The sequence below is a fragment of the Nansenia antarctica genome (genome assembly GCF_963989245.1).
Source record: "Nansenia antarctica genome assembly, chromosome: 3".
In the NCBI taxonomy this organism is placed as follows: domain Eukaryota; kingdom Metazoa; phylum Chordata; class Actinopteri; order Argentiniformes; family Microstomatidae; genus Nansenia; species Nansenia antarctica.
In genome coordinates this window covers 58,628,909-58,653,747 of record NC_137688.1, presented here as the reverse complement: position 1 = coordinate 58,653,747, position 24,839 = coordinate 58,628,909, and the positions used below count along the sequence as shown (strand labels likewise).

Genomic DNA, 24,839 nt, shown 5'->3' with positions numbered 1-24,839 from the left:
TAGACCTTTTCAAATATGTAGGTTTTGATAGGCAGAAAGAAATACTCATTACTGACATAATTGAGACCTAGGCTAAAACATAGAGAATATTATTAAAATCCATTTATGAAAACTGGCCACAGCAATGTAATAAACCAAGATGCTCATTGGAAATGAAATTCAATGGTTTGGGATGATTACAATTAAACCAAAGACTTGGTATACCCACCAGTTTGGTAGGGTAGCCTCCTAAATGATTTAAGAATATAAAGTTGAGAAACAGTAGCAACAAAAACAGCAGGGATATGATTTGAAATCACACTAAGATAAATTAAGATTTTATATTTCTACAGAAAAAAGTTATTTAGGTATAAGATTATTTAGGTGATATTTCTGAAACCAAGCTGGATTTAGGGGGCTCATTTTCTACTTTAAAATCAAAGTGACAATGACACAATTGTCTTTTGACTCACTTGTATTTCACTTGTATTTCAGTGTAAGTTTTACAGGCATCATTCTTAAAAATTCAGTACATAAGAACATGACAGGTAAATGTAAATAAAAAAAAAACATTTTCCAATTAAACAGTCTGAAAAAGACAAGTACTGAAAAAGAAAAAAAACATTTCAGCCCAATTACTTTAAATTTAACTCCAATTGTTTCTTCTTGCAGGGGGTGGCATGGGGTAATTCCGTCCAGATTTGTATCCCTGTAAAATACCAAAAAACAGGGGGCAAGAATAAAAAATACGTCATTAGAGCTGTATTTGTGAAGATTAGTATAAGAAGAACAAATATAGCAGGAATTCTAATCAACAGTATAACCAGTCGCTGGAATATAGTTAGCAATCTATCCTTCTATATGCCATTTATCCCAAGTACTTAATAGGTTATCAATATTCTAAACGATGTGTCCCCAAATAAGCACATCTATGACCTGGCGGCGTGTTCCTTGTCCCTGGTGGAGTGCTATGAAGTTAGTTACCTGCTGTCCTTCAGTGTTGTCTCTGCGGTTGTCGGGGCGCTGCTGATAGTTGCCTTGGCCCTGGTGATAGTTGCCTTGGCCCCCACCGCGGCCCCTGTTCGCGTTCTGCTGGTAAGCAGCTCCTTGTGACTGCATCGACCGGTCCCAGCCATGCCCACCATACTGCTGCCTGCACAGTCACACACATATCCAAGATCAGGCTTCCAAAATCCCTCATCACATGCTTGATTCTCAAACAAATCAGAATTGTGCTTTAGTTGAATTTAAGAAATGAATATAACTTCCTTCTAATTGACAGCCCCATGTGCCCATACAGAGCATTTCAAGCTGTAGGCCCTTCCATGCATTTGTCCAACCCATTATTCTGTCAGACTGCTTGATCAGGAGCAAACCCCCCCCCCCCCCCTCCGCCCCAACAAAACCACACTTTTTCAAGTTCTATTGATGCAGGCTTCAATTGACCGTGGTGACCCAGCAACATCCCTGCTAATTGGTATAGAGCAGGAGATTGTAATTCATAAAAGGATAAAATGGCCACCAATTTCTCCTGATTTCATGTATAAGACGAATATGAAAGAATGCAACAGTGTGAAATAAAGCATATTTCCACTGTTTGAATTGCACTCATCCCTGAAATGAGAACACCACATTGCCACTGTGTGATGAGCACACATCCAACACACTGTGGCTCTCCATGAACAACAGCTCAGCAATGTGTTGATCCATAAGCAAACCCACCACATTAATTCTCATCTTATTTACAACAATGAAGGAGGAAAAAAAAAAAAAAGTCGAAATCAGCCCATCCCTCATTATTGAACCATGTCACATTCTGCCCAATGCCAGACTTAGCAGAGCAGTGGAATCCGTAATCCCTCCTCCAAGTTCCTTATGCATTTCATTTGGTCCGGTCACAAGTAGTTAAAGAAACTGTTTTCAGTTGCCACTAATAACTACTGACCTAAGGTGACAGAGAGCCACAATGGGCCTGGAAGGCCTGAAAAGTTGAACCAAAGAACCTGATTAGTACTTCAAGAGGTCTGGAAACCAGAATCAATGGCTGGTCTGTGCGGACACGGTCTGCGGTGCGGAAATGATACCGCTGGAACAGCATTAGTGATGCCTCATTAAGTTATGCAAACCTCCTCAAGAGAAATTGTTAAGTGCACCCAAAATCTGGATTCAAATCAAAGCCCCCCCATGGTGCAGTAGCCTCAGCCTCAAACAACAAAGGGCAGTTATCTGTACATTTCTAAGTTGACTCATAATGGTCAATTTATCATTAACCCCCCCCCCCCCCTATTTGTTTAAATCATGGAATATGCATGTGTAGCAAGTTTAACATCCAATGCTACTATGCCCATGTGGCAGTGCAACAACACTATAACAAAGTACATAATATTCAATGCAGCAGTTAATGCATTTTATATAAGTTAATGAATCCATAGCAGGATGGAGGACAGCTGTGGGACTACTAGTAGGCTATAAGACATAAGTGGACAAAAGCCCCAGACTCACCTTGGGTACTGCTGCGCTTGAGGGTTGTATGGGGGAGGTGCCCCTAATAACCCATCCTGCCTGGAATCTGTTGGGAACAAGAGACATTTTACTGAAAAGCAGTTTGGTTAAACCTGGTCAGTTTTAGTATTATTCACAATAAGCTATCTTTACAGGAGCAATACATGGTACTTTTATCTAAAAGTATACAGCAAATCTTCCCGTTCGATAATTACATGAGTGTACAAAATATGTTGTTCAAATAAGTGTTCGTTGGCGTAGTGTTTACACCCTCTATCATCCCCCTCTCCTCTCCTCCTCCTAACACCCTACACCCTCTATCATCCCCGTTAGCGTAGTGTTTAAACATTCCTTATAGATTTCTGAGGATTGGCACAATTGTCTAGAACACTGTCAAACACTTTTATTGCAAAGTGACCATATGTATGTATGGGAGCCACTTTCACTGCTGTGGGAGAACCTAAACCTGTTGAAAGTGATGGACAACTTTAGTACACAATACTGAGACAGAATGACACAAATGTGGAAGTTAATTAACCCAATTCACCCTGATAAAACCCCCATATCACAACCCATTTCTATTTTAAAACTGATGATGAGAAAACAGTTGGCATGATGAAATTAAATCCATTCAAGCCGCAAAACACAATAGGATTTGAGAGGGGCGGAAAAGAAAAGGGAAAAAAATGCTGCATTTGCATTTCTTCTCCAGAAAATGAAATAAGCATTCAGCAGACAGCATTGTGGATGACTGAAGTACCCTGGTTTCATCGCTGCAAGCCCTTCACAAAACCACCCTTTAAAAAAAAAAAAAGGAGTAGCGAACGGCTTCTTCCAGATCCGCTGTTGCCAAGGCAATGACCAGCTGCAAGCCTCAGACGTGTTTGTTTATAGGGGCAGGCCTAGTGAGTGTTTTAGATGGAGAAGAGGGTGCTGGGTGGGGTGAAGGGTGGGGATGAAAAGAACTTCAGCAAAGAAAAGGCAGTCATTTAGAAACCTGGATTGGAGCTGGTGTAAAATTGTTTGATGGCAACAGGATCTTGGAAAGAGCACGTTTGGCCTGGTGGTACGCAATGAGATTTTGGCCAGTGTTTTCATGCTTAATATTAAGAGAATGGTCTTGTACGTGACGACAACAGGAAAATATGTGTCAGTGTTACTTGTGAATGGAATGCAACATGTTTTAATAAAAGGCCAACTGACTGAGGAAATGGTTTTGAGATGGTAGTTAGCCAAATAAATTCCATAGCCATAGGATAAAAAAAGCAAAAATAAATGTACTGAATTAGATTTGTCGATTTTGGTTTATAATAATGTCCCCCCAACCAACAACCTTATAAGGACCACCCAGACTGGCTCCAACTATAATCCTGTCACTTCCTCTGTCTTCTCTCCTGTTCTGATCACCACTCAAAGGAGGGAATTGCAATTAGACACCTGTCCAACTCTTCTATTAACAATGATCTAAAACTCTATGAGCTCTGAGCCATGTGATACAAAAGACAACATAGGATTACGCTGTAAATCCTTAAAATACACTACGTTCACTGAATTAACGCAGGGATTACAACAACCGCAAACAACTTACATTTCCCCCCAATTCTTTTCTTTTTCAATTACACTAGAGGTGTTAGAACACCAGAGTAGATGAAGTTATTGTCGCCATTCAGTCCATTTTCACTGACACATTAAAAACAGACACATTGCAACTTCAGTGACGCAACAAAGTTGATAATACAATGTCACTACATGTCAACACAATAATGGCCACCAGCAGAGACTCCCCAGTTGGTCATTACACACCAGCTGTTTTGATTAGGGTTAACAAAGCCCGGCAACATGTTTCAGAGGCAGTGAGTAGACGCATCACCACAGGAGGTAGTAGCACAGTCAAAGGGGAAGTTAACTTTGGTTTCAACCCTCTCCAGACTATACCACACATCCAATCAAACGGGATCCTCCGAAATGCTTTTATCAGGGGGGCCGGTATGCCCAGGCCCACTCGACAGCCTCATTACCACCCCTAGTCTCCAGCACACTAATAAGCAAACAGGGACCTAGGACCCCCCAACACAAAAGGCCCAGCCTAGCCAGCCTCTGTGATTCCTACCAACCTAGTGGTCCCACCCGGAGAATAACAGTTAACAGCACAAAAGCTTGTATTTGAGCTCCTGTTCCACAACTGGCAGATTTGTAGTCTCTTCTGAGAATAACTTGTCTTGCTACTTGTTTTCTATGTTGCATTTCGTTACTCAACTACGCAGAACAATGCACCAGCTTTGGTGATATTCCACAATCACAAGAACTCTCCATAAAACAGTTGAAGCAAACATTCTAGATGTATGAACTGTAACATTTCCCCTTACTGTTTAGACATTTCCAAAATAATTTCATACAAATTGTCTTTAATGACTAAGAAGTGTGTGCTTCCACTCAAGCCATGTCAAAGGCATTCTAGTTAGCGAAAATTAAGCAGTAAGAATTCACTATACATCAACTTAATTCAATAGTTAGTTCTGCAGTAAAAATCCAGCCAATGTTAAGTGATAATTCAGAGAGAAACACACTCACAATCACAGATGGGCAAGAGTATTAACCTTGATTGCCTTAATCAAAACAACTGGGGGAAAAAATAAAGAAATAAAGTCCTACACACGGCTAATTGGCAAGTTTGCCACCAGGAACGAACAACAGAGGCCAAGGGAAGGGCTACCGCAATCCGGAGGAGCCAAAAACCCTTATTTGCATCAAGTGCCACCAGAATAGAATAGCCTCGACTGCCCCACAAGCCATCAACAGCCCAGATGAGATTATTCATCAACTTGCAAATTGGCACATCAAAGTCAAATTGGAGAACTGCTGTCAGAGGACCACAGGGCTGAGGCAAAGGTGCAGGCAGAAGCCCATGATTAGATACTGGGAATGAGGATTTTCCTCTCCAGATGTGGGTTAGCATCCCCAACTCACCAGTTCAGTAAACAAAGAGGTGTTTAATAGTATAACATTGTACATTTTTTGGGGGGGAGCTTCACTTACGCTGCCTAGGACAAAGACAGTTGAATATAGCAGCGTGTAAGAGAAGATACTACAAAAACAGCTTTTCGCAAAACAGTTATTGATCGGTTTCTGAGCTGATTTACAATCAAAACAGGTCTATAGGTGGATATTTGGCTGCAACATGAGGCCTGAATTTCGACAATGCAAAAGGCTATATTTCAGTAGATGGGAGATGGGATGAATCAGTACAGGTTTGCCCAAGGCCTGGCTGTGAATGAGTGAGTGAGTGTCAGGTTCATACGTTGGAAGGATGGCTGACCACCACCACTGTTGGGAGCGCGGTAGCTTCCTTGGTTGTAGTTGCCAGGGGGTGGGGCATTGCTGTACTGTCCTCCTGCTTGCTGCTGGTGCCTGTTCAGGGTGTGACTGCAACACAACAGCAAAGAGCAAGTTAGACACACCAAACAGGTGGAAATGGTTTATGATTGAAACATGTAGCCTATTCCAATTGAAATTCAGCACAGTGTCACCCCTGCAAACAACTGTTAATCACAGTTACACACGTAAAAAACCCTGCTCCGGAAACAATTCCGTCGTGCCAAGTTTTCCTAATCACCAATCTCTGAGCACCTGCCCGTTTGGCCCCATCAAGGCAACTAACTGCTTAAATTACAGAGTTAAGGATTTGGTTGACACAAAAAATTCTGAATACATCATGTTTCTTGGGCGCCATGCATAATTCATTCCTGGACGTGCAACTCAAAAATGAGCCAGATGTTCAATTATTCAGGTTCCTTAAATGATAATTCAGTCTAACATTAAATGTCTAAGTAGTAAAAGAGCTTAGATCACAATCAAACACTGGCATCTAATGGTGACCTTTAAAGTGACACAGGTAGATCTGACTGAAAGTGTTATACAACGCTCTGTAGACTAGAACTACTCTGGGGAGACCTACCCCAGAGCCCTGAAGCCTGACTGATCCAGATGGACTTGCTGTCTGTTGGGGTTGAAGCCCAGCTGGGGCCTCCAGCCGCCACCCCCGCGGTGGCCGCCACGATTGCCCCTCTCCCAGTCCCCGGGCTTCAGCACCTTGACAGGCATTCTGACAGGACAGGGCAAACAAATTAGAAAAAACGAGGTCCATGTTGCATCTGTGATTTAGACCATAAATGTAGTAGATGCCATTCTTTATAATCAAGGATGTGGTGTACAAATCTAATTAAGATCCATTTAAATGCACTATAGGAATAGTGAAACAGTATTTCTTATAGCATCTCAAAAGAGCTCCTTGATTTTACACGGGATTACAGTGAATTTGAAAGCAATTATTCTAAGCACATGTACACAGTACAGTATGTGTGAAAGATGAACTAATATTTATGGCAATCAAAAAGCACACTGATGAAAATTAAAGTTGTCAATAAAACAAAATGATAAACACAATGAACTCACTTGGCTCCAGGAAGGACGACAGACTTGAACACAAAGCCCTGTCCATACTGTGGATCCATATAGTTTATACTGCAATTAAGAAAATCAATTAACAAGCCAATTCTATTTTAATAATCACAACTAGAACCACTGAAAAGATAAGAACATTATTTAAAAATTCACCAGTGCCTTGTAATGACAATAGACCTCGCAATGACAATCACCAACCTGCACCGAGGATGAAATGAGCAACAGCATTTCCTCCTCAGACACTTCAGTGCAGACCATACTGTACAAATTGTATCAATCCACAAAAGGTGTCCTCAACCTCGTCCTAACTGCAGTCTGAGGGTAGATGGTACAGCTCCACAGACTAGCCCCCTGGAGGGCCATAGGGGTCATTACACCCCAAGGGGTGAGGTGCAGCTAGAGCCAAACACTCTTTTGTGATGTTACTCTGAGATGTCATATCGAGGCATGAAATTCACATTCTGACCTTACTTTTCTCCGTTCGTCAACACCAAATCACGTACTGTACATTGAGGAATGTGAACTTGGAGACTACCCCTTTCAACGTCAACCCACCGGCCCTCAAGGTTAATGCAGTACAGCCATTTGTACCGCGAAATAAGGTGAGAGGCTCAATTGCATTTAAAACGTGTAAAAAAATAAATACAAATACAAATAAATGGTTACAATGAGAGCATAGACATTTAGGTCTGAACATCAAAACTGGATGCCTTTTCAGTGGCCATGTGGCCCTCTTGGGATCCCCTACTGAATCAAAATGGTGTTTGAAAGCAAAGAGATTATCCTTACCCTATGGCACTGTTCTGTGCAATGTCACGAAGCATGGGGATTGGAGAGTCCACTGGCCTGAGAGTAAATTACATTTCAAGACATTACAACCAAAGGATAGCCATGAGCCTTCCAGTGAGGCATGGATAAATGGCAAAAAGAAGAACCTGTGTCAAAGAGTAAAAGCATATTCTCCTTACTTATCTGGTAGGATAGGGTCTACGGTCTCAAGAGTTAATATGCCTTGGATTCCATGGCATAGTTCTGCAGGTATGTCAGTGCCCTGTGGAGATAAGCACAGAGTTTCAGTAGTGGCAAAAAATGTAGTTCATGGAAATTATTGCAATTATTAAGTTGCATGGATGCGGGGGGCTTCGCATACCTCGTGAGATTCTCCACGGTAGAGTTCCTGGATGAAGTCACAGAGGGAATGGGACTTGCCCACAAACAACACATCGCTTCCCAGGCTGTTTCGTTTGGCTAAAGCAAAGAAAAAAATATAGTCAATATCTAAAAGTAGTACCTCAATTCTCTTTTTTTTTTATGTTCTTTTTTCAGAGGGGGGCAGTCCCACTCATATTTTTCATTTTATTGGACAGATATAGTGAAGACAGACAGGAAAGTAAGGAGAAGAAGGGAGAGAGGGCATGTCAGCAGGGCATGGGCCGGATTCGAACCCATGCCAACATGGACCACCCCAGGCCACCTCAATTCTCTTTTACAGGGGATAACAAAAAGACACCAATAGATCAGGTCATAATAGGTAAATGAAGATGAGGAAATGTTACTGACTCCTGTGTTCAGTTGGCTCATTCGTGGCTCATTCACGCATGAAACACCATTGTGTAATAACGCGGTGGTTTGGGAGCTGAGGAACACAACGACTTACTTTCCTCTGAGGAGAGCTCAGGGTAGACATCTGCCAAGGCTGCCCTCAGCCGGCGCTCGTCCACGAAGGGCAGCAAAGCCACTCCTTCAAAAGGAGGGGAAAACACACCCATGATAAGCAGATCATCCTGTATTTACCACCACAGAAAGGTTTCAGTTCAACAGTAGATTATTGTCATGACTTACCCTGCCAAGCGAACTTCTTTCCATTCAAATCAATGGCAAAGTCATCAGGGTAAAAGTCGATGATGGAGGAGTCCTGGTGGAGGCAACAAGAGTAGAGGCAAAACAATCACACTTTATTCATGTAGAAGTATACACAGTACTATATTGTATATTGGGGTGGCTGTGGCTCAGGAGGTAGAGCCAGCGTCTAATGATCACAAGGTCGGCTAAATAAGTGCATACAGTCCATTTTGTGTGAAAATGGTAATCTCGAAAAGGTCAATTTATTCCAAAAACTACCCCAACAGTACGCCTGACCTTCAGTATACCACAAAAACCTGTGGTCACAAAATCAATTGTGATGAACGAATTAATGTATGCTGAAGTAATGCTACTACTGAAGTTTACCGGGTCGCTCATGAGTGACCTCCATGTTGTGGGCAAGAAGTTCCCACTGGCTGCAGGAAACACGCCCATCAGCTGCTCCAGGGGCTTGAACTGCACATGGCACAAGCACACAAAGGGTTAAACAGGCTTAAAGAGATTCACTATTCTTACAATGGCAGACAATTTTCCTATGGCCGTAATGTCAAAACAAAGTATGTCTACTAAGAACGTAAGTAAGCACAGAAGAACTATCTGGGGAAACTGCCACGGTAAGTGGAAAATTGTCAATTGTAGAAAAAAATAGTGAACCACTCCTTTAATAAGAGGATGGGAATGAGAGAAAAGAAAAAAAAGCCTTCTGTTCATTCTTACCGGCTTGGTATCAGTTTCAAATTCTGTGAACAATCCTTTGATGTCTTTGAAGTCAGACGCAAACGGGGCGTAGTGGAAAGGGAAGTACCACTTCCAGGACGCACACCCCTGTCAATCAACAGACGAACAGTTAATGAGTTTCTCACAGAAATAAACCTCTGATACCACCAGCTCAACAGGCTCGCTGGGGCACACTAAATATTCGGGATGTGGATTGATTTACATAAAGTATTGGCAATTCAACACAAGTAAAATAATAAAGCCTACAGGAAGAAAAAAAAAGAGTTGGGGTAAGTACAAAGTACAAATACCCCAGCCTTATATTCCAATCCTTTGCCTGCATCACACTAATCAGGTGACATTTGGCTATGACTGACATTTAAATCTGAAGATTGCATACTTCAGGAAATCTAGATAGTAGTGAGGTAGAGATTGACCATGAAACCATGAAGTTTAATCAGTATGCCTATAAGGAATGGTGGACTTGAATACGGTTTGGGAGGTGGGCATTAGCACTAAAGCAATCAATGCTAGCATAGTACCGCTTCATTCTTACTACAGTAACAAATGAACACATTCATTTCACTCCCATCCCTAATGTAAATTCAAATTATATTTGTGCTGTATCGGTAAAAATAACATTAACCCTGCAAATAGAGCCTTGAAACATTTATTCTCCACTAGTGAATTACCATTACCAATGGGTGACCTTCACTATTGCTGGAAGGAATGCTCTTCGAGAGAATGAGATTTCTTTATGAAATTCAACAATTCCTACACACCTCGCCCGCAAATCTAATTTAAATGCCAACATGTCTACTACTTAAAATTCAATCAAATAACAATGGGGTTCAGAGAAACTGTCCAAAAATCATTATTTCATATTACATGCATATTTCAAAACACAAAACCTTTTTAACGACAATAACCCCCCCCAAAAAACGTGACAAATCATGGTAATATTATGTTATACAGAGGGATCTAAAAAAAAACAGGTGTGAATTGCTTTGTGTTCTAGCTCCATGTTAGCCCTGATCCCTTTCCCAGAGCAGTTGGCGACGTGTGTACGCTCATAACTCTGGGCACAGTGGCGAAACCCCTGAATGTGTGGCAGAAAAGAGCAGACACGTCCCCATCGATGGAGGGCCTTGGTAATGAATACATTTAGCCTGTCCCCCTGGGACGACTTTCAATTGCCGAGCATGTGGTGTCAACACAAGAGCCCGCATGCACAGAGCTCACAATTACCTCAGACAAATCCCTAAGCTGCTGTCTAATCAGACAAGGATCTACTGGAGAGAATGGTACAGCTAATTATTGAATTTAAAGTTAAAGATCAAGATCTGCCTTTACAGCTAACACATAAAGTGATGCATCATTCTTCATCAACAAAAGTAAGGCAGCTTGATCTCTCGAACTAAACAAACAATCCCAGAGGCTATTCAGAGATCCTTTGATGTCCAAAACCAGGGGAAAAACTCAATTGATAAATCAGTAAAATAATTGGCTGTTGATTTTTTTTTTACCCATCTATTTTCTACCAGACATGTTTAATTGGCTATTTGGAGTGGACATATGGTAGACAACTGTCTAAACAAGTTACCGGCCTGCCTTACCTGGTAGTAGTATCTCAGGACCCAGCAAAGACCCTCCACGTACGACTTGACGACCTTGCGTCGAAAATCATCGTCAGTCACGTCGACGTCAAACTTGGTCTTGTAGTACCTCTGCTTCCAACCATCCTCCCACAACCTTAAACATGAACATACAGTAGTTGCGTCACATTCATTGGAGTGAGAGATCTAATTTCAATTATTAAAGTTGGATGGATGACAGGCTAAAGACAACAAAACTATTATAACTAGCTAGGAGTAAGTAAGTCCATCTCAACAATAGTACTCAGTGGGACAACAACTGTCATGGCAGTCTTGTATGTTTGTAACGAGGCATACCTAATAAAAAAAAACAGAATAAAAGTATTTATCGATACACACGGTTTCCTCACCTTAAATACAATATTTAAGTATTAGACCTACCCGCATATTCATCCTCTATGAGGACATTATTTATGTTATCTAGGGCTTCAGAAATAGTTTAATGCTTTCAACATACTAGTAGATTTGCGATGCAGTGCCATTCTGCACACATAATCAAGGATGAACAACATCTGTCTAGCCAATCCTCCACACTGGCCCACGGGGAGAGCAGACTTGTAACAGGAAAGCCACCATGAATACCAATTTAGCCCAATGGATTTAACAGCTTTGGCAAGCACATCACAGAGGAATTTATGAGAATATTCTGCCTTTCCATATTAATCACTTGCAGGGGGTGAGGGGGTGGGGTGTTAGGAGTGGAGGAAACCACAGAGGAGCATCTCAGAAGCCCATGCTGCAGTGTTGAGGCATAAATCACTGTCTCCCCCTGGCTGAGATGCATGCCTGGCTGGCCAGGACGGGCGTTTACCTGACAACATCCTCAGGCTCCGGCTCACTGTCACTGTCCCCTGCTTTCCGCTTCATACCTTTGCCGTCCGGACCGTCACTGGGCCCTGCAGAAGACTTGACAAGAAGATTCAAATCATATGAGATTTGAGGAATGAAGAAGCGACACACAGCAATTGAAAAAAAATCGAAAACATTTAACAGTTTTAGGATAAATGGTCCCTTGAAAAACCCATTTACTTCAATTATAAAATCAAAGCTTAGGCACGATATTTCTACCATAGCGGAGGACCTAAAGGGGTGGACTGATTTTCTCCTTTTGTGCGAGGGCTTCATACTTCATAGAAGCAAGGAATCCTAAAGAAATGTAACAACCTCAGCTTGGTGTGCAGACGCTCCCCTTTGCCATGCTTCTTCTGTGTACACCGTATTCATGTGCAAATCATCATCGTCAGTTTGCGCTGTTGTTCATTTGTGCATTTATGAAGCAAAGGCCCGAACACAGAGGCTGCTTAACAGCTTCTTACAGTACATTAAGAAACCTTGACATAAAAGCATCAATAGAACACAGAACAGCACTGTGCCCAGACTTGACACCCTGTAAATATGAACATGACCATGGACCTCAGTTGCATTTGATCAATATCAAACGCTGCAAAGCTGTATACGATGCGGAAAACATTTTCTGTAGCACAAAGAAAAAAAACGCCATACAGTCAAAGGGAGAACTAGTGAGACACACCTGTCCACCATTCTTCATCATGGCCTTCAGGGACTGAGCGGCATCCTGGAAGGAAGTAGAACTGTTGTAGCGACATACTAGGGGTGCACTCCAGATATGTTTCAAACATCTGTAAACAGACCACAAAATAAGCATACCCTGTTGTGCTGGTCTCTGCCCTGCGTCCTCATGTCGGAGGCCTGGTGCCGTGCGTTCTGAACCGGTTGGGGTCTGTCTCTGCCGCCAAGAGCATGGGGGGCAAACTGACCCGTGGTAAGGAAGGCAGGGCGCTGCTGCTCAGCCTAAGACACACACAACAATAAGGGGAAAAAAACAAGGTTACAGAGACACTGTGTGGACTAAACATTCCAGCGGTTACATTAACTCGGTTTTAATCGTAAACACCTTTTCATGAAATGGACCATTTAATATGTGGATGATGCTCCAGTCATAAAATGGCCACAACACCATTGATTAAATCATCATCTATTACCGTGACACCCTTGTTTTCCCAGTTGGAAACCAGTCACTTATTCAGAACAAAACAACAACCTTGCACACACCTTGCACCCCTGCAGTCCAGAGTTATGCTCTGATGATTGTAAAGATATCAAGATGCAACCTTCATCCTCAGTTCAGAGCATCCACACTGACAGATCAGAATGAATTAAAATCATTGAAATAAATGGCCTTGCTTAGCGTCATCATTCAAAGAAATAGAGCAGAGGAGTTAATTTGTGACATCTTGTCAGACAAATTACTATATTGGCTCCTCTGTTTAATTTTAATGTTGTATCATTCTTAAATCACCTAATAAACCAATGTGTGGAAGAAATCATATTTTTCTGATCCTCTATCTCTTGGAAATACAGTCTGCCGCTTGTACATAACTCAGATTAATGTACCACAGCCCTGATTGGCAGAATGGTCATTGCCTTTGTAAGGAGCAAGGATAATTGGCTATTCAAATGAAACATACACTACCAGACAGAAGTTTTATAACACCTACATTTTTCCAGTTTTTATTGAAATTTAGCTAAAATGCAAAAAGTCATCAACAAATCACTCAAGTTGAATTGAGTCCATCTTAATGCAAGGGTAATAGTTTATGTAATTTTGGAATTAATATCTGTTTTTATAGGAATCCATTACAAACAGTGTGGATCAGGTTGTCATTACATACTGTGCAAATGGAGAGGAACAAAACTGCTCAGAAATGCGACCCTGAAGCCTGAGGAGACTTGAGGGAAAAGCACAGTCAATGGGACAACATCATCTCAGTCACTCTACAAAATCCAAAAAGAAGTGGCCAAAAAGAATCCCTTAATGTAAAATAATATTTTTAAAGCAAATATACATTATAATGCTCAGCTGGAAATGTTTATTTGGCTACATCATGTTATGGGTATGTTTGTCACAGGCAGGGACTGGGGAGTTTGTCTGGATCAAGAGAAAAGAGTTGGTCCTAATCTAATCCTGATCTACATACTGTGTAATTGATTCCTATGCAAATCAGGAACCCTATAAAAACAAAGATATGAATTCCAAAATTACATTAACTCCTTGCATTAAGATGGATTCAATGCAACTTATTGAGTGATATGTTGGGCCCCATCCCATTTCCCTATTTTATGCCTACCCCTCGTTTCGGAGTTCCACTTGCAGCTTACCCCTCACAAGGGGTAGTGGTTGAAAATCTTCCCCTATGAGATGGGATAACCTTTCAAGACCCTGCTACGTCATCAGTAGTATCATAGAAATTAATTGACGCTCGCGATTCATTCACAACTTAAGTTTCACACTATCAATTGATCAAACACATGACTCAAAGTAATAAATAAAAAAGAACAATGCTTCATTGTCAGGCCAGTTCATGACAGAATAACAGTGTTCTGTAGGCTAGCAACCCATGCTCATACCCTGCCAATCTTCACTGATATAGGACAACAGTGCAACAACTTCACGGCTGAAATTTTGGGCGTCATATGCCATCAAAGGGGGGAAATGTGACATGGAAATGCGTCAAAATACGGGACTGTCATGCACAAATCAGGCTTAAACATGTAACATTAAGACACACAGCTACTAGCTGCTAGACATTTTTGTTGTTATTATTCCTGTTTTTTGCAGATGATAAGGCATTCTGGGATTTCATAACAGAGCGTTGTGGCTCTCTTCAGAGTCTGGTACCTCAGTTTGGAGGGCTATGTAGCCCTACCACTTGGCCCTAACCCTACATGAAAACAAGAATTGGGACACACCGACCCTACAGGTGAATGTGCAAAACGGAGGGGTAGGGCTAAAATGGAGGGCCAAGGGGTGAAATGAGATTGGACCTTGGTGGCATTTTAGCAAAATTTCTATAAAAACTGGAAAAATGTGGGTGTTCTAAAACTTTTGTCCAGTCTTGTATACCACACCTTATAGAAACAGTTCGAAAAAAGGAGTGGGGTTTTCAAATTGTAAGCGTTGTTAAACTATGTAGAGCATATGGTTGGTTATACTGTATACCGCGTTTTAAAAAAATTGCTACGGTATTGATCAAAACAGTCATAAAACCGTCCTAAATTGCTATATATAATAAACGCCATAATAGCGTTTGTCCAGCACCAATGTCTGTGTGGTTGAAGACACTATGAAAGTGATGACAGAACTTTTTGTAAACAATGTCATTTGTCAAATAAATAACCTGTCAAAAAATTGTCACGTGACCACTTCTCCTCAGACGAAGGATACACGATTCACAGCACTTGTCTGCTGTAACACGCTCTGTGCTTTGTACTCGGGTGAGTGTTTCCCATACATATTTCCCATACATAGTCGAATTAGTCCCCACACTCTCGCTACAAACCTAAAATATATTTAGAGCTGTTTTAAGCGCATTTTCAGCACTGCTCGTGGAAAGTGTTCGAGCAAGTTCACGGAAAGGATAGGGCTTTGGTCCATCTTTCACCAGCCGCTGTCACAAATTCCTCATTTGAAATTGGCGGCTCCGTCAAAGCTCTACAATGTCATTTTGAACCCACGGTTAAATTTGTGGGACGAACATTTTTTAAACTGCCCAACCCTAGTAGAGCATATATTTCACATTTTAATTGAGTTTATTCACCACTCCTACACCACTGTGCAAAACACTACTGACAATTTAGACTGGAGTAACACAGTACACACAACATTAACATGCGTTCATGTATTTCACTTACTTTCATTCTCTTCTTTTTCTCCTTCATCCTTCTTTTGAAGCCCTCCTACAAGACAAACCCCATTATTTAAACAAACATGGAAACTGAAAAAGGGACAGACAGAAAATTGCAGTTCACAGGGGATTAATTTCCCCAAATTGCCACCCCCCTAACCTTGGCAAAATGATCTGTGTCAATGACAAATACTGAACACGAAGAGCAATTTTAATCACACAACCTAAGAGGTGGTTCAAGTAGTTAATATGGACAATCTCACATCTTACAATTCAGCCAGAGGAAAAATATGAACTGTCAAATTGCCTGGTAAAAAGGCACTGCTCATCCATCATCTTACATCATCATCCTTGCGTTTCTTAAAGATGTTGTCCTCAGCCACGCCAACTGCCTGCATGATCATTTCAACATGCTCCAGTTTGACAAAGCCATTCTCTGTGATGTAACCCTGTGGAGAGAAAAGGGCCATGTCAAGACCACGGCCACACAAAGTCACCTAGGCAAGGAGTCACGGCAGGAGGACATTGGAAGACAGTTCACAGTTTACACTTAATCACAATTAGTTTGTATTGTGATAACGCACTTGGAGCTGTGATCATCAATTGAACGATTTAATGAATAATAAGACATTAAATCAATCCTGGTGCAAACAACAGTGTTGATACTGGACAGAGCAGTCGCTCTGCGAGTAACACTCACCCCAGTCTTGTGCACAACATCTTTGTAGATACCAACCAGTCGATCTATAGCGCCCTCCCTAAAAAGAAGATCGAAAGTAAAAACCAAGTGTTGAAATGTAAAGGCCAATGCACACGGCGTGCGATTTTGTTGCACCGCCGAATTCGATTCCATTGTTTTGAATGAGACCCAATGAGACAATGCACACGGCGTGCGATGCAATATTGTCGCACGACAACATTCGATTCTCCATTCACATTAATTCATTCATTGGTGTGAATTGAGAATCGAATGTTGTCGTGCGACAAAATCGCACGCCGTGTGCATTGGCCTTAAGGATACTTTCTTTTTGGTAATGTGACAGTGTTGAGTGTTTCAGTTTCAGTTCAAGCTCACCTAATTTCTAAGGACGGTAAGTGAGGCAGGAAATCGTTGCCCACAAAAAAGCACATGAAAACCCAGTCATCAATACTTCTCTCGAAGTCAAAAGTAAAAGGCAGACTGGCCATTGTCAGCTCTCGCTCCAGATACTACAGAAAAGGAAGCAGACCTTGGTTAACAAAACAACAGTAGACACAGGCAGAAATGGGCCAGTGCTTTATATCATTCTGAACATGAAAGAGTCTCATGCGCGTACACATTCCACCCTTACTACCAACACTATGTAGTAGTAGTACCGTATTTTCCGGACTATAAGTCGCGCTTTTTTTCATAGTTTGGCTGGTCCTGCGACTTAGTCAGGTGCGACTTATATGTCAATATATATAATTTCATACTGACTGACATGAACCAAGGAGTAAACATTACCGTCTACAGCCGACAGAGGGCGCTCTGGGCCGCTCTGGGCTTGTGACAACTATTCTGCTGCTATACCCCTGAAGAAGTTATCTAAAACATTAGCTTGTTGAAGCTAAGCAAACGGTAACTTGGTGAACTTGCTTACTGGTAACTTGCTTGTTGGACTCGCTGGCTTGTTATGTTCATTCAGCCTATTCAGCCTCGCAGGTATGTTCTTTATGCTATTGTGTAGCTGAATAACTGTTAATGTGGCTTGTTATGTTAACATACCGGACTTCTATTCAGCCTGTTGTTCTGTGTGCTATTGTGTAGTTGAATAAACTTGCCTTTCCAGATTAAATGTCTGTTCTTGGTCTTGGATTTTGTGAAATACATTTCTAAATAAATGCGATTTATAGTCCAGTGCGACTTATATATGTTTATTCCTCTTAATGTCGCATTTTTTGACTGATGCGACTTATACTCCGGAAAATACGGTAGTAGTAGTAGTAGTAGTAAAGGGCAATACATGTGTTCATATATACGTCTGACCTAACATTCTATACGAGGACATAATGAATGTAAATGTTTTGGGTGTGGGGAATGGCGGCAGACAAAACATACCTCGCGCAGAACACAAAGCCTGATGAAGATGAAGTCCTGTTCTGAACCCGGCAGAGTGTCAGCAAACTGATCATGCTGCATAACAACAAACGGTAGTTCTTTGGTCATACATGGAGAGTAAATGCAGTCAACCGTGTTTCTTTATTTTAAACCAAAAAATGTACATTTACCTCTCCCTGTTTCTCTCTGGCCACTCCTTGGCAGTCTTTGATCTCATGGCCCACCTGTCCACAGAGTGCACATGGCCTGGGCTGGTTGGGTTTGAACTCCTCTCTGATGATGGTGAAGTTGGGCTCATGGGTGGCAAGTCCCAGCATTATCAGGTCAGCTAGTGAAATATAAATGTGTTTATAAAAAGTGTACACACACACACACACACACACACACACACACACGGTGTTGTTTTCTTGGCATGCATATATATGTAACAGCCATAAATGTTACAATGAATTGAACGGTTGAAAATAGATTTGAAGTGCAGTGAGTCCATATGCATTGTCATCAGACAATGACACTGGGTTTCTAACACTTTTTGTAAGTGAAAATACAGAGCCAGAGTCATGCATACATGATGCACATACATTGTTAATATGCACATTCAATGGACTAAATCATAATTGCTTTGATGCCATCAATGTACGGATACAAAGAGAAAAATTCTTGGAAATAATTTATCCATTAGGGGGGGTAAATGTATGAAGCTCCTCTTCAAGCTAATTAAATGTACTGTTTTTCCTCATTCTCCCCCCCCCCCCCCCCCAAGTGCATCATAAACCATTGAATGCAGCAGCTTTTTGTCTCGCTAATTGCAACTCTTCAAAATGCTTTAACGGGCCATTAATAAGTAAGACAAAGCCTCCAATAAAAATGACCCATATCCTCTTACACATCCAAGGTTGGCAAATTGGATTTGTTTATTCACACAGTTTCTGTATCACATTTACTGTATTGCCAGACGTACAATTTGGTCATTGAAAAAAATTACTCTTTGCTGCTACCTTGAAACAACAAAGCTATATGTGACATGGTTTGATGAAAAGGTCCTCATGTTGGGAATTGTGAAACTGTTTTTTGGCATAGGACGAAAAGTGAAGCGATGAAGAACCCACTCGATATCATAACCAACAGTTTTACATTCACTAAATACCTACACGTTATTAGCAAACTTGGGGGGGGGGGGGGGTATTATTATTATTTTGTGGGTGAGTCGCTTTCGCTACTCCCGACCCACTTCCTCTTACATAGCTAAGTGCGCTTGTCTGTTTGTTGACAAGAAGGACGCTGCATCAAGGACTATCCACAGAGAAAGTTTCACCGATCAACATACTATTCACGGGACTGTGGTCTGTCAATACGCCGTCTCCTTGTTTTTGGGTAAGTGGGTTACATGCATTGTTTACTATGGCATAGCCAAACGTGTTAGTTTGTTAACTAGTCTACTGAGTTACATGCTAAGCTGTGTCAGTGTTTACAAGGCTAGCCACACAGGTCTTAGCTTGTTAACTAACTAGCTAGCTTTGGTAGAAGCTTGTGTGTTTGTTTGTTTTTGTTAGCTGACTTAAGCTGCGTGCACACAGGGCCATTGGGTTGCGTCGTTCTGGCGCAACCTGTTGGGATGGACTTGACGTACTTCAACGTGCGATGCAGACGCAACAACTCTACTCGTGTTGCTAGCGAAGTTTCCCACAGAAGTGGGGAAAAAAACGTCAGATCAGATATATAAACGGGTTATTTTGATAAACTGGACACATTTTGTGAATATATATGGTTACTTTCTCGCCTGAAAACATATAAAAACTTCATAAAATGACATATTAACACTTGTAGAGCAAATTACAGATTTTAGCCAATGGCGGCCAAAATTGAGGATTTAAAATCTGAGGCGAGAGCTCCGGGCAAGAAACTACTTCCGGATCCAACGCAATGCAAAAAGCTGCATTTTTTTGACTGATTGCCGCACCCTGACGGTCAAGAAACGCAATGCAGAGCAAGGCAACTGATCAACGCAACGGCCCCATTGAGATGAATGACTTCCGGTGCAACGCAATGGCCCTGTGTGCACGCAGCTTTAGCGATTTTGTTTCTGTGTGTATTTGTTTACTACGCTAGCCAAACAAGTGTTAGCTTGTTAGCTATCTAGCTTTGTTAGAGATATAATAGATTATAGAAAAGGTAAATGCTTTTGTAATGAACGATAATGTTGTGTGGAATAAAATATATTCATTCATTTGTAGATTTTCTGTAGAATAATACTGTGGATTGAAATTATTTCACTAGCCTACTTCTTACAGTACAGGATGACTTCAACAAGTACAGTACACTATGTTCATGAGAGTCTATGGGAAGCATGCAGGCTACACTATAGAAGTGTCCACACCTCTGACCTGAAATTTGTGTTACAGAATGACGAAGATGAGAGGTTCTGAGAGATGAGACCTTGATGTGAGTCACCAGCACTTACGGTATTTGTCATTGCATTAGCAAATCTATTTTATCAACATAGTAGTATTTCCTAAAAATGGTGGGTTGGTAACAGTGAGCAATCATTTTAAATGCACTGTCTTCTTTTTTTATTACAGCTTTGATGCCCAGATGGGATGGGAAGAAACTACACTGAAGTCCCACTAGATGCTTTATGGACTATAATGATAAATCCATACACACAGACACAAAAAATAAAAATGTTTTACCATTCTATTATTGTATCTTTCAATTGTATATTGTATTTGGTTTTCTCTTGCTGCTGCAATGTCAACTGAAACCGAACCCATAAGAATTGTATTCTCTTGTATTTATATAATGGATGTAAATAAACTTTTGGCACACATGGCAATAAAAAAATCATGAATCTTGAATTATTATTATTATTAAGCAATTTAAATGTCAGCCCTGCATGTTTGTTTTCTGAGGGTTAGCTGACAACCCCACTGATAGATAATGACAGATAGTGTAATGGGGGAGTGGTTGTCTTGAAGGAGTGGTTGGGGGGGAGTGGTTGTCTTGAAGGAGTGGTTGGGGTGGAGTTAACCAGCTATTGTTCCTACCCATTACCTACCTGTGAAAAGAGGCTGTGAACACTTTGAGGCCGGATTTCTCGGCTTGCTGATTTTGGGGGGTATCAACTTATTCAACTTGTTTCAGATTTCAATGTATGACACATCATTTGAAAGAATCAAAATAAAAAAATAATACAATCTACCCTGTCATAATCGGGAAAAAACTTAGCCTTGACCGTTTCATCAAAACTGTCGTTTTTTGGTCATGATAGGGCAAGACAGTTGTATTAACCTCATAAGGGTATCTAAGTCATACGTTAAACCCATTGTATTATTGTAAACCCATATATATTGTATTAGACCAAATACTACAGCAATTAGGGAGTTGCAAGTAAGAGGCTCGCAAATAATTTGTTGATTACTCTGTCACCTTTGAGTGAACATTGTGTTGTAAAGCTTACCGTCAGCTCCACAAAGACAGTGATGCGTGTTGGGGTCATGGTGGGGCTGAGCTAAGAAAAAAACATAAATAATACATAAATAGTTCCATATTTTATTACACGTCTTGAAAATAAAGATAATGTAAAGGTCACCCGAAACATTGTAGCCTAATATGTCTGCCAATTGTGGAGCATAGTCAATGAAGATATCAAAAACCCTATGCACTCATACCTCTCTGTTTCCTGATATAGTCCATAATCTTGTGCTCCCCCTCACCAGGAACACTGGCATCAGATAAGACCACCTAAATATATAAAAGAAAATACATTTGCTTGCATGTGGGACATTCAGTTGATTTGAGTACATCAGTTTTAGTCATTGTTTTTATTGTTGACATCGTGTTAATTACTCTGAACATAAAACTAGTCTTATTCAAGGAACATGCCAGCATAATACTTACGGTAATGTTACACCATCCAGGGTCATTACTGAGCCTATCTGCAACATAGTATCTGAGACACTTTGCAAGGTTGTCCATGAACTCTGTGCCCTGAAAAAATAAACAATAATTATTTTACAAGATGAACAACTTAAAACGACAGTAAAACAAGATTTATATTTTCATCCAATTTCTTTGATGACGATTTCACTGCAAATTAGTACTAGGTACAAAACAAATGTTCAAATTCATGCTACGACCAACAAGGACGCATAAACAAAGGGGCCTGCTGTGACCAGTCATCAATGAATTCCAAGGTAATTATTCATAATTATTATGAAAATGAACCATTGGCGTGTAGTTATACTTACTGGCGTGATACAGTTGCTGTCAAACCTCTCCGTAATCCCGTCAGGTGGAAGATACCCTCCTAGAAAAGACAAATAGAGAAAACTGTTTGAACATCAAACTTTTCTATTCATTGGTATATAAGAAAACTTTGCCATATAAATATACAGTGTTTTATGGGCATTAAACAATGTCCCCTTCATACAGGCTATAGACATTTTTTAATTCCCCGAAAGTATGCACCTCTTTCGATAATCTCATGTCTGATGCGGTCTTTCTCCTCAACCAGTTCCGCTCCTTCCTTGGAGGCACGGAATCGCCTGGACCTCTGCTGGTTCATTTTAGCACGCGGGGCCTGTTCATAGAAACAGCATTAACAGCCAACCCCTCCATGCTCTGGCTCACCACTTTTCGCTGTTGCCTTTCCGGCCGCCGTTTTAATGTTCCTCGGAGCAAGACCAACCGTCACTCCAAATCTTTTATCCCTTCAGACTACTTAAATCACTTCAAGTAGACTTACCATGCACTGTTCTTAGTCGAGTAGTTTTGTATTTTTCAGATTTCTTTTATTTATTTATTTTTCCACATCTAAAAGGTGCCCTTTAATGATCTAGTTGTCTGTTTACTGAACTGTGCTTGACATGACATTGTACTGTTGTATGTTGTTTGTGTCTGAATGAGGACAAGCTACAAATGAATTGCCCCCAGTGGGATCAATAAAGTTGTCTGAATCTGAATCAGTATGTCACACTTGTGACAAGGGTAATTGGCCAACATGGCTGCAAAATCTATTCCAACCCTGGAGCCATCTTTGAACAATCTTTGTATTCACAAAAAAAACGTTGCTGGGAAGAGCTATTTAACTATAGATATATTGTGCAAAATGTATAAGGGGTGTGATATACGATTCACTCTGAGATGTAGGAGAAGAACTTACCACTCCATCAATGGCCATGTATAGAACTCTTCTGGGTCGCACAATATTGAATAAACGATCAATGTATTCAAAAATGGCAACCATCATTTCATCCTCATTTTTGGGGGCAGCCCTGTTGAAACATTAGTTTTAGAGGGTACACTTACTTTGGACATCACAATTATTTAAAAAATAAACAGGAGTGGCACTAACTTGTCTTCTGGATGTGTGCATGGGTGAATGATCCCATTCATGTCCAGGTACAAATTATCAAACTCCACTTCATTTGGATTTGGTTTGCTGGTGTCAATAGGAATGCGTACTCCATTGCATTCCTTGGACTGAGAGTAAAGGAAAAATCAACACGTCTGACTGACAAATACACTTATGTTGTTATTACTTGAAATGGAACATATTTCTTGGGGTTACACCTCCAACTAGCGAAATATCTAAGGCCGAGAATTGTGGTAATTCCACCATTCGTAAACCGAATTACATGGGATTTAAGAGCGGCAGCATTGTGTTCAAAGCTGAAGACTGACCTGGTTCAAAACAATGTGACGTATGACAAGCACGTTGGGTAGGTACGGTAGGAGGATTTTCTGATTCTATTAATCATTTCATTCCAATGTAATGTTTGCTATCGATTCAAACATACATCCATTGTTGGCTTTGTTTTTCAACAAGTGTGGTAGTGTAATTGTTGGAAAGTATATGGTATGTTCCTGAACGATGCACCATGCTGCATTGTTTACAATCATTTGACACGCCGGTTTTGACCCCCTCTATTCGCTTCCTTTCTGAGTGCTCATGCGGTCGCTCCCAGAACATCACAAGAGGAGCAACTTATCACAGTAATAATTTGCTGTAAACCATTACGTATTTAAGTGCTGTCGTGGATGTTATCGCCATTCTGAGGTTAGCAATGCGATGTGTTCGTCTTAACGTTTACAACCTAACATATACGATCGCTTTTTCGTGATAAATTGCTCCTCTTGTGGTGTTCTGGTATGGTTGTATGGTACACGCGCGCATTTTAACTCAATGAAATAAGCTGCATTGAAAGGAAGCGAACGCATGAGCGTTAGCACAACACCAGCAAGGCATGTGAGGAGCTATCGACCGGTTCAGCCGAAAGCTTATTATTATTATTAAACTATTAGGCTTGAGTGGAGCCAAAGATGGTGTGGTCTGTCTAAATAAAATCTCTCCGTCGCTCTTGCGCAATGCAAACCGACCCAGCGCTGAGTGTCCGCGAACCACACGTGAATCCCTGGATCAGAGCTAACACGCACCAAACAACAGACGTATGAACAGCGAGCTCTTTATGGCTTTAACAATACGTGGGGCTCGGGCTGACAACACAACGATGCGGTGTACTACAGTCATTCTACTTTCATCAATATAGCCTCTAACTAAGGTCTTTGTATATGTCAGATATACAACATCCTAGATGTGACTTCGGCTAGCATGAATCAACACGCTGAATCGAGTGCAAGCTAACCCATAGTACATTCACGGCCCTCACAAAATGTTTACATTGGCTAGCTAGCTACAAACACTTACCTTCTCTTCGGTACAATGCACGACTATAGTGGAATATTTCCGACTGAGCCAACGAAAAAATGCGGGGACTCCCATCTCCCGCAACAAACAGAAAGCTATAAATTATGAGCAATGTTTAAAATGGCTTAGTTAAAAAAGACGGTTGGAGCTACAGCTAGTAGTTTAGCTAT

At 41.0% G+C, this 24,839-nt stretch overlaps 1 protein-coding gene across 2 annotated transcripts; it reads right to left on the bottom strand.

Annotated features, from left to right (window-relative positions):
* xrn2 (5'-3' exoribonuclease 2) lies at positions 1 to 24,839 on the bottom strand. 2 transcript variants are annotated; one of them, XM_080525165.1, is made up of 31 exons: positions 24,670 to 24,839; positions 23,317 to 23,444; positions 23,125 to 23,236; positions 22,431 to 22,542; positions 22,211 to 22,269; positions 21,861 to 21,950; positions 21,632 to 21,704; positions 21,421 to 21,471; positions 18,134 to 18,291; positions 17,964 to 18,038; positions 16,959 to 17,092; positions 16,584 to 16,641; positions 16,225 to 16,332; positions 15,891 to 15,935; positions 12,846 to 12,989; positions 12,709 to 12,753; positions 11,989 to 12,083; positions 11,139 to 11,274; positions 9,523 to 9,630; positions 9,172 to 9,261; positions 8,785 to 8,857; positions 8,600 to 8,683; positions 8,093 to 8,190; positions 7,911 to 7,993; positions 7,732 to 7,788; positions 6,934 to 7,002; positions 6,437 to 6,583; positions 5,780 to 5,904; positions 2,482 to 2,548; positions 964 to 1,132; positions 1 to 688 (listed from the first exon to the last, which is right to left on the bottom strand). In XM_080525165.1, exons 1-31 carry the CDS (start codon positions 24,742 to 24,744, stop codon positions 626 to 628), a joined length of 2,931 nt encoding a protein of 976 aa, XP_080381291.1. In that variant the 5' UTR covers positions 24,745 to 24,839; the 3' UTR covers positions 1 to 625. The 2 variants fall into 2 exon arrangements, with proteins under 2 accessions (XP_080381291.1, XP_080381292.1); XM_080525166.1 differs by lacking the exon at positions 12,709 to 12,753.

Excerpts from the sequence above, each read along its gene's own strand:
- xrn2 (XM_080525165.1), bottom strand. The coding sequence starts at position 24,744 with ATGGGAGTCCCCGCATTTTTTCGTTGGCTCAGTCGGAAATATTCCACT. Across the intron at positions 18,039-18,133 it reads CCAGAGAGAAACAGGGAGAG|CATGATCAGTTTGCTGACAC; the intron begins GTAAATGTACAT and ends GTTGTTATGCAG. Across the intron at positions 7,994-8,092 it reads ACCGTGGAGAATCTCACGAG|GGCACTGACATACCTGCAGA; the intron begins GTATGCGAAGCC and ends TTATCTCCACAG.